At 38.5% G+C, this 12,467-nt stretch overlaps 1 protein-coding gene across 4 annotated transcripts in view; it reads left to right on the top strand.

Moving 5' to 3' along the window:
* Window positions 1-11,550, top strand: part of PDE7A (phosphodiesterase 7A) — a 75,264-nt gene extending 63,714 nt beyond the window's left edge. For all 4 annotated transcript variants that reach the window (XM_038175586.2, XM_038175584.2, XM_038175587.2 and 1 more), the window contains 7 exons: window positions 1,883-1,983; window positions 4,879-5,010; window positions 5,306-5,397; window positions 6,019-6,163; window positions 6,980-7,076; window positions 7,925-8,005; window positions 9,411-11,550. In XM_038175586.2, the coding sequence (XP_038031514.1) occupies window positions 1,883-1,983; window positions 4,879-5,010; window positions 5,306-5,397; window positions 6,019-6,163; window positions 6,980-7,076; window positions 7,925-8,005; window positions 9,411-9,619 (857 nt within the window). In that variant the 3' untranslated portion in view covers window positions 9,620-11,550. The remainder of the gene's footprint in view (window positions 1-1,882; window positions 1,984-4,878; window positions 5,011-5,305; window positions 5,398-6,018; window positions 6,164-6,979; window positions 7,077-7,924; window positions 8,006-9,410) is intronic.
* The last annotated feature ends 917 nt before the right edge of the window (window positions 11,551-12,467 follow it).

Consider the following 12,467-nt stretch of genomic DNA (forward strand, 5'->3'; position numbering starts at 1 on the left):
CTACTTCATAAATTTTATCAGTCCTGTCATGACTTTACTGTTGTTTTAAAGCAGACTCAACTCTCCCCAGCTCCAAAAAGGCAGAGCAGCTGACCTTGAGAACTGATGTAATGCAGTGTGAGAAAGCGGTTGTAGAAATCTGGTCTTAAGCCACTGAAGTTGTAACTGTGTTTTGTCTTTGTCACCTTGCTTATCTCCTGGTTAGCTGAGATTTAGCAAAAGATTAATTTACTTAAAAAAGACTGTGGAAGAAGGCAATTTTTCATTCTAGCGTTGAAATTCACCACCTTCCTGTTTTTATTGATGCCTTCTGCTTAACAGCAGTAACAAAAACGTTTCTTAGCTCTGTCCCTACCCATCTGTGCAATCAAGCAACCTTTCTTCCAAATACAGCTCATTAGCATGAACTTAAATCATTCTTTTGCTACCTTTTATACCTTGTTCCAAAGCAATCTGAAGATCAAATTCAAGAAGATTAAGACAGTTCAAGTGTTCCCTGGTGCCACACTAAATCCACTTAGAACTTACTGGGATTTTTTTTAATAATGAGAGAAATCTAAGTTTAGTCCTTGATGGGACCTTAACGTTTTATTTTTGTGCATATAGTGTGCCATTCTAATTCTGGCAAACCACAATCTAAATACTATCCTAGGTCTATTTTCTTAAAGTAAGTTAGGAAAATTGTGGACTTTAAACAGGACCAGTTTATGAATCCATAAAAACAGAGGATTAAACCCAGGACCTCTTCAGTTGTGCACTGAACATGAAAAATACATGAAAGGGAGTTCTGCCTCAGGTTAATGGAGTGCAAAGATGCTTTATTATTGTCCATATGAGGTGTCAACCATGCATTGGATGCTCTTGAGATCACACAGTGGTTACAGCACTTTAACTTCTCATGAGCCACAAATCTTCAGAAATACCATGGCAGTAATACTTTTAACATTACAGTCACAATTACATGGAACGGGGCTGGCTTGTACACAGAGTAGGAAAAGAGATTTGGATGGGAATGACAGGCTGTAGTTGGCCAGGAAAATGTTCTTTTGAAGTTTACGTGAAAGAACTAATGCATCATCAGGCAAAACTCTGCGATTTGGAATAAAACTTGATTGCTGTACTTCAGATCTTCTCCCCCTTCATCCTTTTAAATGTTACAGTTCTTGTACTCTAAAGGATATCCATATTAGCTTAACTACATAAAATATTCTACTTACAGGGCTAAAAGACAGGAAGATGGAGTAGAGAGTAGCAAAGCAAGGAAGAAGTTAAATAGGAAATATTAAATCTAGGAGAGGTTAATCAGACCATGGTCTAAATTATTTTCTAAACTGTACATGGGCTTCAATTTCTTTGAGTGACAGTATGAGAAAATGCCCATAGAAAACTATGTAGAGGTGTCTTCCCACAACTGCTGTCCAGGAGGAGAAAGAAAAGCACTTGATACAACAATAAAACACTGCCTAATTCCTCTGCTTTGAAGGCATGATATTAAGCCATCCTGATGCTCCATTTAATAGTATCTTCATTTTGTATTCCAGGATGCCTCAACATTCAGGCAGGCGAGGTTTTCAAAGGGAGACTTTCCTGGAAAGTTCTTAAAGTCAAAGTACCTCAGATAATAATATACTGACTTCAAGTTGTATAATTTTTGCTCTGAGATGACTTTACATGTAGTTGATTTCTTTTAGAAAATACAGTTCGCTCACATACAAATCTGTTACACCCGGGTGTTAGTTCAACTGGCAATTTATTGACTTTGACACTTTTATGTGTGTGTAGCCTGTGATATTGCATATTTCTGTGTCTAACAAGGACATAAAATGGTACTTGGAAAAATTGCTATTTTATTTAAATTTGGATATTTGTTATTTTCCTGCAGTTATGGTTCAAGAAGATTATCACAGTCAAAATCCTTATCATAATGCAGTTCATGCTGCTGATGTGACTCAGGCCATGCACTGTTATTTACAAGAGCCTAAGGTAAGGGAGAGCGTTCTCAATTTTACATCACATGTAAATATAGCAATATAGATATTTCTGTATGTGTATAAGTGGTTTGTGTGCACATGCACATACATTCCTTTTAAAGAAAGAAAAAACAAACAAACAATAAATGCAACAACAGCCTCTTTCCCTCAATCCCCAAACCCACTTTTTGAACAGGTGGTGGAACAGGAACACAAAAAGGAGCAGAGGGGAGGATCTCCATGTTGCTGAGGCTGTGTTTTCACACTTAGTAGTGTGCTTTTCTTTTTTTTTTTTCTTTTGAGCTGGCATTGTCTTTTGTGTGACTTCATTGTGAACCAGATGAGCAAATTGATTAAGTTTGCAGCTGTTTAGCATAGAGCTGTGCCCAAAGACATTTACATGGAATTGCAGCCTGAGTCAGAGCTGGCAATAATAAACCGTATATTCATGATTCTTTTTACCTCTTTTTTTCTTTTTTTTTTTTTTCCTCTCTACTGTATAAACTCTTGTTTGGCTCATCTTTGATGTTAATGAATAATATGCTTCTGCTGAAGGCACATTATAGCAAGACATCAAGAGTATGCTTTGCCCTTTCTTCCTTTTAAGAAAAGCAAAGAGGGAAAACATGCAGCGTGACAGACCTCAAGGAGTGAGCTAGTTCAGTGTTTGCTTCATATTAAGTGACTGCCAGCAGTCCAAGCGCAAGCAAGTTAGACAATTTCAGGGATAAATCATAGAATCACAGAATGGCTTGGGTTAGAAGGGACCTCAAAGATCATCTAGTACCAAACCCCCCTGCCATGGGCTGGGATGCCACCCACTAGATCAGGTTGCCCAGGGCCCCATCCAACCTGGCCTTGAACACCTCCAGGGATGGGGCATCCACAGCTTCTCTGGGCGACCTGTGCCAGGGCCTCACCACCCACTGAGTGAAGAGTTTCCTCCTAACCTCTAATCTAAATATTCTGTTCTAGTTTAAACTCTTTTAGTTTAACTCTTTTAGTTTAAAACCATCCCCCCCTTGTCCTGTCGTTATCTGACTGAGCAGAGTTGCTCTCCATCCTTTTTATAAGCCTCCTTTAAGTATTGAAAAGCTGCAATGAGGTCACCCCGGAGCCTTCTCATCTCCAGGCTGAACATCCCCAGCTCTCTGTCTTTCTCTCACAGGAGAGGTGCTCCAGCCCTCTGAGCGTGTTCATGGCTCTCCTCTGGACCTCTCTAACAGCCCCACATCCTTTTTGTGCTGGGACCCCAGACCTGGACGCAGCACTCCAGGTGGGGACTCACCAGGGCAGAGCAGAGGGGGACAGTCACCTCCCTTGCCCTGCTGGCCTCTCTTCTGTTGATTCAGTCCCGGATGCAGTTGGCCTTTTGGCTGCAGGCACGCACTGCTGGCTTATGTTGAGCTTTTCATCCACCAGAACCCCCACATCCTTCTCTGCAGGGCTGCTCTCAATGAGTTCTTCTCCCAGTCTGTGCTCATCTCTTGGGATTGTCCTGACCCGGGTGCAGCACTATGGTGTGGACTTGGTGGACATCAGGTTCACATGGGTCCACTTAGGAAGGTTGTCCAGGTCCCTTGAGGTGGCATCCCTTCCTTCTGTTGTATCAACTGCACCACTCAGCTTGGTGTCACCTGCAAGCTTGCTGAGGGTACACAATCCTCAGCAACAAATCCTGTCCTTTTTATTAAATCAATGCAACCTGTTGTATTCTGTAGCCAGGGTGAGATAAGATATTTATCTTGATGCCAATTATCACTAGTTTGCTGTTCTTTTGAAGACAATGCCTTTTTATTCCATTTCTGAAGTGAAAACAAGTAAGTGCTGGTTCCACGAACATTTTCAGAGGCTCTTTACCCACTCCTCCCATTGTTTCTCAGTGTTGCTCTCAGATCAGTTGTTGGGGCAGTAAGACAGGTTGCAGAACTGATGCATGTCAGTTATATTTATGGCATGCAGTTTGGAGGCTCTGAGCATTTTTTTTTTTTATTTAATACTCACGATGAAATTTTTGTAATGCTTCTGGTATGGACTTTTTTGGAACATACATAGCTACTGGTTCTGTTGTACCCAAAAGCATTGTAAACTTATGAGGCATGATAGATGGCAAAAGCAGAAGGGAATATAAACTCCTGTCCTTGCAGGGGGGTTGCTACATTTCATTTTTGTACTATCAAAAAAAAGTACGACTAGGGTCGTACTATCCTCTGTTTTAATGCCAGCTAGGCATCCATACTGAGCTTAACCCAAACTTCCCAACCAGAAGTAGTAACAGGAAGAATATCTAAGAACAGTGAAAAGCAGACCATGCAGTTGCATGCTGAGTTAGTTAATTACCAGGCACGTGCTTCTCGAAAATATTTATCTCTAGCAGACTTTCTTCCTTCAGTTCTTGTCCCAGTAGGCTTTGAAATAAAATCATGCAAAAGAGTAGAAATCTGCTCTGAACAGTTCTTAAGGCTTCTAAAGTGTTAGCTTCTTCCTTCTAAGGTGACGGTATTTTTTAAAAATATAGCATGTATTTAAAGCAGTCTGTATGCACACAGACAGGCTGGGTAAATGAGAGAAAGCTCGCTTTAAGAATTTGCTGCTTTTAACAGGATCTGTTTAGAAATAGTAATTCATTGCCAACTAAAAAGTCACGTTTTCTGTGCCAGCATTTTCTGAGACTGAACCTTGACATTCAGAAAGAAGAATGCTTAAACCATTGAAATTTTTGTAGCTTTTTTTCCCCCTACAAAATACTTGGGAATCAGAATATTGGTTTTACATCATTAAATTGCCTCAGAATTCCTATTTGCTTTTAAATTACTAAAAAAGAAAAAAAGTGACACCTGTGCACCTATTTGAGGGGGTTATACTTGTGTTGCTGACAGAATTACATGTTGTTGTTGTTATCTTACAGCTTTCCCAATCCTTAACTCCGTGGGATGTTCTGCTCAGTTTAATTGCAGCTGCCACACATGATTTGGATCACCCAGGCGTTAATCAACCTTTCCTAATTAAAACAAACCATTACTTAGCAACTTTGTATAAGGTAAGGAGAAAATTGGTTGTTTTGTGAAAAACAGATTTGGAGGGTTCCTGAGGAGTACATAAAAAGAATATAAATTGCGATTTCTTTAGCTAGTTGTAGGTGTGAATTTGAGATGTTTCCATGCCACTGGGATAAAAATGTGCAAGCTATCAAAGTATTCAGGATGTGAGAGCTTTAATCCACTTCAAAACCAACCAACCAAACCCCCCTCTGTGGTACAGCGCTTAGTGTGAAGCTATTCAATCCTTTTAAGACCTAAAGTCACTGACATCTGTGGTATCACTTTCATTTCCAGAATACCTCAGTATTGGAGAACCATCACTGGAGATCAGCAGTGGGGTTGCTGAGAGAGTCTGGTTTATTTGCACATATGTCATTGGAAAACAGGTACATTTTATACAAAATATTATAGATCAGTTTAAGATGCAAGTAAGCTGCCACTTAAGAAAGAATAAATTATTGTGTGGCAGCTCCTAATTTAAATTTTGCATTCACATCTATTTTAAGAATTATCAGATACCATGCTACTGGAGTAGGGGAGTTCATGGTGCAATGTGATATTTGGGAAATAACATCTACTGTGAGCACACTGAAGGGGTGTGTTCATGCAGTCAAGCACCTGTTTATATTAAATTATTTTAAACTTGGCAGCTTTTTCTCATTCTGTCACTGCAATTGCAGTTTAAAATAGACCTTTTTCACCTACTGTAACAATCAATATGCATTAAACAATTTGTGCATATTTAAGGAAAAACAAACAAAAAAGTTAAAAACTGTTTCAATCTTCTTGAAAGCTGCTGATGAAATGTTCTGATATCTCCATGGATGTCGTAGGAAGAGAGGAAAAACAAACAAAAAAGAAACCATCCTGTGCAAATACCGATCAGCAAGCTTGTGACTTGAATTTGTATCATAATGAATATGACAAAGAAGACATGTAGATGTAGTGATGGCTGCTGTTCTTAATTGCTATGCTGTCTGAATGCTTGGTATCGCTAATTACTACAGGCAGCTGATGGAAAGCCAGATAGGTGATCTCATTCTTGCCACAGACATCAGTCAGCAAAATGAGTATCTGTCCATGTTCCGATCCCACTTGGATAGAGGAGACCTATGCTTAGAGGACGCAAACCATCGTCACTTCATTTTACAGGTGACCTTTTTTTGCTAATATTTTTTGAAAACACGGTTTCTTACTTCAAAAACAACTTAAAGTGGTAAATGCTACTAGTTCTGGGCTATACTTTCAAAATGAAGTAGAAATACCCTTAGTGATTTTGTTACATTGCAAAAAGTTTGTTCCCTCTCTCTCCCATTACTTCTCATAAGCAATGTCACATGTTGGTAGGTAACTTGGAGGTACTAAACCAAGGAGAAATACATCTTCAAGACAAGAATTAGTTCTTCTGATGACTCAAGTGTAGTCTCAGTACTGCGAAATGCTTTGTCAGAATGTATTTCGGGGGGGGGAAAAAAAAGCACTATTGTTGTGTATCAGCTTCATAGCATCAGCTTCAACTTCATACAAATTTTTATTGCTCTGTTCATTGTGTGGACTGTAAGAGAAAATGGACAGATGAGAAGTTCTTTCCTGTGCAAACCATTAGTAAATACATGAAGTTCAGAGCTAGAAACGTAAAATCCTGTTTGCTTATATTGATGTTTCTTTATCTGAATTCATTGCTGTGTCCTGTGTTACTGAATAAACTAAATGTAGTGTCTCTGAAATTCTTTGACTCGACTCAATTTTCATTTTGCTCAGAAATGATAATGAGATCTGATAGTTCCCTGAGTGTTTTTTTTTAAGTATGATCATGGAACATAAACTTGAGGGAAGCACAAATGGTAGGTAGGTTTATGAGTTACAAAACTTAAAATGCCTGCTGCCAGGAAATAGGTAATTAAGGATGTTGCTGTTGGAGAGAAAGGGGTACGCAGGGTGACCTAACGGTGTGTATTACTTTACTAGATGGCTTTGAAGTGTGCTGATATTTGTAACCCATGTCGGACTTGGGAGCTGAGTAAGCAGTGGAGTGAAAAAGTAACAGAGGAGTTCTTCCATCAAGGCAAGTAACAGTAAAGTATCTGTTAGTTCATAATGTATTTATATTGCGGAGAGAGCAATGGTGAGTCATAGCTGCCTGCAAATAAATAGTGATTTATATTTAGTGCTAATAGAGATTTACAGTGCAGTGTGGGATTTTCTTCTTTATTGGGTTGTATTTCTTGCAAATGGTTCGTGGAACTGAAACCTGGTGAAAAATCTGCTTAGAATCTGAATGTGGCATGACTGGCTCAATAGATCCTTCAGATGGGAAGGTGCTTCACATAAATAATAAGGTTTAATTTACACGTTTCTAGTAAATTGTGAAATATATTCTTGGTAGATACTCGATATTTAAAATTTATTTGTCTGTGAGAACCTGTTGGTGAGCAGGAACAACTAGGAAGGAGATTTTTAGTCATGTAAGTAGTCTTAACTATGTGATAAGCAGCTAATAAAGCTTTTAGTTGACAAATGGAACAAATTAATTTTGTCCATTATTATTGAATAATTTTAATAACTAAAACCGAGCTTTTTTTGAAGGCTAGTTTAGCTGCCTTGATTTGAGAAATGCTAGTTTGCATAGATATGAAAAATGGAGAACTGACTTTTATTTGGTGCTAAGCATGTGAAACTTACTACTAGATGGAGATTACGTGGAAGTAGAACCATAAATTCTCTTCAGTGAGAAATTTCTGAGGGCTAAAGCAAGAGAGATTGAATTTGTTGTTTCTATAGCAGTCCAGGAGTTTTGCATGTTAATCCATCAGGAAACCTCTGATGTTTTTCTTGAACTACTGCTTGTGTGATCAAAATGCACAGTATTAGACCTAGTGACTTAACAGTTGTATTATACTCTTATTTCTCTAGGAGATATTGAAAAAAAATATCACTTGGGTGTGAGTCCACTTTGTGACCGACAGACAGAAACTATTGCCAACATCCAGATTGGTAACTGCAATTCACTTTATTTCAGTAGACTCCTTTCAGGATGCCTATCAAAGAATGTATCTTTTCCATACATTTCCTGGAAGCTGTACCTGGTCTCTGTGTATAGCAGCACTTCTTAACAATGAGCTTTTTTTTTTTTTCTTTTGATTTATTTAATTTGCTATACCATTTCTCCCTTGAATGTAGTGTTTATGAAATGTTCTGTACAGTCCTGGAGGCTGAGGTCGCTGTTTCCTCACAGAATGGGGAGAGCACAGGAGGCAGCTCTGTTACTTTTCCTGTGCTGCTGCCCGGTGGCTTCCTAATCTGGGGTGAGCAGCTTGAGAAGAGGAGAAGTTTTGTCACCTTGCCCATGCAGCGGCTGGTGCCTTTTGAGGTTGCTGCAAAACAATTCCAGCTCTCTGGAGTTTGCTTTCTGGAATGCCAGCATTCATTTCTTAAAAACTGCCTTACGTCAGGTGGTGGACAGGGATTTGATGGAGAACTGTGAAAAGCCATTCTGTTATTTTTTGCTGTCTTCAGCTGAATTTGAAATGGCTGAAGGGCTTACTTTTTTTTTCCTATTTGTTTTAATGAAGTTGTTTATGTAGATTGAATAGGACTCAGTTAAAAATAGTAAAGAGAACAATAAATTTAACCACAAACCTACTGTGAATGAGTGCTTGAAGTTAATTAAAGATTAAAAAAACGTTTGATCAGCTGCACTGCTTTGATTTAGAATGTTAGAGAATGATACATTTTTGTAATTAACAGATTTAAGCAAGCCCAGTTTTGGTAGGTTTACCATTCAATTTTTGATTCACGGAAATTAGATCCTATAAATAGGTGTATATACACATGCACGAACATAAATGTAAATGTTTATCTGTTGGTGTTCTGTGTTCTTTTTGTTTAAAAGTTGTATTTTCAATCAGCTTAATATTGTGAAAAGAACCCAGGTTTTCATTTTATTTTATTTTTTTTCCCCTGTATAATGTAGTTCAGATCACCTATGGGGCAATTTCCTAAAAAAAATCTACATGTCTAAATGAAAGATTTATGTAGTTTTTGTGACTTAGTTAATGATGCTTAGATTCACAGCCCCTCCCAAATATTTATTTCATTTGGTCATTCTGAAATTAGCAGGGTAATTTATTCCAATATAATGCCGTTCTTTTGACTGACCAGTAAAATCTTTTGTATTTTGAGAAATCTCTCAAAATACATTTGGAGAGATTTAAAATTAATATAAATTTAGTAAAGGTGCTTAAAATTTAGTTAAGATGCCCTAAACATCAAATGAGTTTTTAAATGTGTATTTGAATAGTCTAATGCATTGTTTAATTTCTTACTGAATTTTATTAAAGTTTAGTGGGTTTTCTCCTGTTTTTTTCACTTGGGTACGTTTGTTTGCTTGTCTTCAAAGGCTTTATGACCTACTTAGTGGAGCCGCTATTTGGGGAGTGGGCCCGGTTCTCGAACACGAGGCTGTCGCAGACGATGCTTGGCCACCTGGGACTGAACAAGGCGAGCTGGAAGGGAGTGCAGAGAGAACAGTCTAGCAGTGATGACGTCGATCCCGCTTTTGAGGAAATGGACTCAGACATATTACCTCAGGAACCTCGATTGTCCTGACCTCAATCTTCATGACAAAACTGCCTCTTCTCTTGGTATCTGCACAGCCGGATTAAAGGAGATACTTGTCTGCCCGAGGTTTTGGTAAAATGGTAAAATGATGCCAGCATTATTTATTTCCAAGTTTTCCTTTGACACAGACCATTTGAACCTGATTTTTTTTAACTGCAAGATCCGAACATAGAGCAATATGCATATGCCTCAGTTGGTTTTCGTTTGGAACCTTGAATATGCAAAGCACAGCAGTGACTGAGCCTTGAAGGAACAGTACGAGAGCTTCATTGTGCCACATGTTTTGTTTGGTTTTATTTTTTTGTGAAATCTGAAATCCGGTCTTCAAATCTAAGACTTGAGATGGATTGTTCCACTTTCTTGGAAACTAGCAAGACTTGCATAAATGTGTTCAAAGCATACCTTCCACTCAGTCCCTGTTTTAATACGGAAATGTGAAGTGCCCATCCTCTGCTGCCTCTGGCAAGACTTGATGTTTACAAATGTACTCTGAAACTATTGGTTCTAGACTTAACCTTTGCGCATGGCTGTGAAGGAACCACTAACCTGGGTTTTTTGCTTTTTTAAACGAAAAAGATCAAATCCGAGACTGCAGCTCTTGTTTCTTTGGATGCCAGAAAAGCCTCCCATTTGCCATAATTTTGTTTGTGCACTGGGAACTGAGCATTCATCATAGAGCACAGCCAAGCTTTACTCCAGTGCTGTATGGGAATGCAGTTTTTTAAAAGCGGAAAACACTTCTGAATTTGGGAAGGGAAGGGGTGGGGGCGGGGGGGGGGAAAGCGTCTGAACTGCATTGCGATTCTGCAGTGAAAACATCGCATGTTGTTTTCACCATTGTACACTTGAACTGCACATGCAAGAAAAAGGTGGAATGTCTAAACACCATAATCAGCTCAGGGTATTTGCCAATCTGAAATAAAGTGGGATGGGAAGCGTGTCCTTCAGAACAAGGGTACAAATGCCCCTTTCGCTGCAGCGTGTGTGTACGTGTGGGTGTGTGAGTATGTCTGGGGTGGGGGAGGGCGGGAGGGAGCTGGGAAGGGTTTTGAACGGCAACATTTTTTTTTTTTTTAATTTATTCTTTTAGAATGTGACAATTTCATGAACAGCCACATTGGGGAGGAAACTGTAACAAATTGCTACAGATGCCTTAAACTATGCACAAAGCTAAGTGACCAAATTTGTTTTTGATTTGAAAAAAAAAAAAAAGGTAAAAAATAAAAAAAAAAAAGTGCATTGTTTACTTATTCCTCCCTCTACTGAAACATTACCCGCTAATGGGGTTTTGATGGGAAAAGGAGAAAATGTTTTTTAGGACAAAATTAAAGGACTAATTTTAAACTTAAAACATTCCATTTTTGTAATTTGTTTTACATTGTTTTAAGTACAGTAAGCACAACTGTAATCTGATTTGAGAAACTGGTGCTTTCTTTTAGTTCACTTGTATTTCCCTGTTCTTATTGTAAAAGACTGTTTATTAATTCTGTTTACAGTTTGTTGCAACAGCCATTCTTGGGAGAGAGCTTCAGCGTAAAGCCATTTGTAAAGGCTTTGCCGTATTCATTTTAATATGTGCCTGTTGCTGTTAACTTTTAATTAATAAAAAAGTTCTTTTCACGTTATGCTCCTGTACATTTAAGTTATGACCGAGTCATGGAAAGATAGCTGAGGTTGCAGTGAGCTTCCACTGTAAAACTAAGCCCATTTTTTGGATTTGAAACTACTAGTCCTCCTAACACTCCAAAATTTATCGCCTCTTCGAGCTTGGCCTTTTACTGTTTCAAAAGCAAATTCTGACTTACCTGTTTGTTTCCCTTCTAAAATTAAGTTGTTTCTTATTCTTTCATGTTCCCTGAAGTAATATTATTAATCTCAAAGTGGCCATGTTTAAAGAAATAAATTTGTAATGAAACCACTGTTTTTGGAGCCTGCGTGGACTTCCTTCCTTTGCTGCCAGTGCAAGTTCTTGCTGTTGTCTGACTTCAGTAGCGGATCAAATGTGCTGCGAGTCTGGGTTGTAACGTGACGTAAGAGAAAAAAAAAAAGCCTTATTTTAACAGCTTGTCTGTAAGAGGGTGGAGATACTTGCCAGTTTTTTGGAGCTGCCGGAACAAAGAGGAGGTAGCTGTGTGCTTGAGTAGTTCACTGTGGAGAGATTGCAGCGCAGCTTCCTTACAGCCTATATAGATTTGCAGGGTTAAGCGTGGAAAAGTACTCATTTCTCTGTTTTCTTGAATAAAACCTGTTCTGAGCCTGCAGATACTTTCAAAACAACCATTAAAATCAGAATCTGATGTCTCCTGATTCTCACATTTTCGGAGATGTGACTCAGTTTATACTGCCATTGAGGCACTGTCTTTAAACTTTGCTAAGTGTTGCAGGATACTTGTATTTTACTAAGAATTTTTAATGGAAATGAAAATTAATAAACTTACACACATAGCAATACTTACACAGAATATTTATAAACAACCTGCAACTCTTCAACATTTTGCAATCTTATTGTTAGGTTGCTCTTTTCTGATAGAGACCAGTGCAGCTTGTCAGAATCCTGGAGTAAACTGTGAGTAACTATGTTCTACACCAGCTTTCCTAGGGAGGAGCTTCTGGCTTCTCCTACAGCACTGGATTTGGAAAAACTGGTTCTAATTCCATTTATTAATGTGTATGGAAGCTTCTGATGTTGACTGAACTAAGACAAAAATGTCTCTTCTTGAAAGTACCGTCTAGAAATTCCTTCTAAAAAGAATTCCTTCTACACTGGATGTCAGCATTCCTGCAGCTTAATTGTTTTGTGCAAAACCCGAGAGCATTAATATGCCAGGAGTGTACT

This window comes from Anas platyrhynchos, chromosome 2 (genome assembly GCF_047663525.1).
Source record: "Anas platyrhynchos isolate ZD024472 breed Pekin duck chromosome 2, IASCAAS_PekinDuck_T2T, whole genome shotgun sequence".
NCBI lineage: Eukaryota > Metazoa > Chordata > Aves > Anseriformes > Anatidae > Anas > Anas platyrhynchos.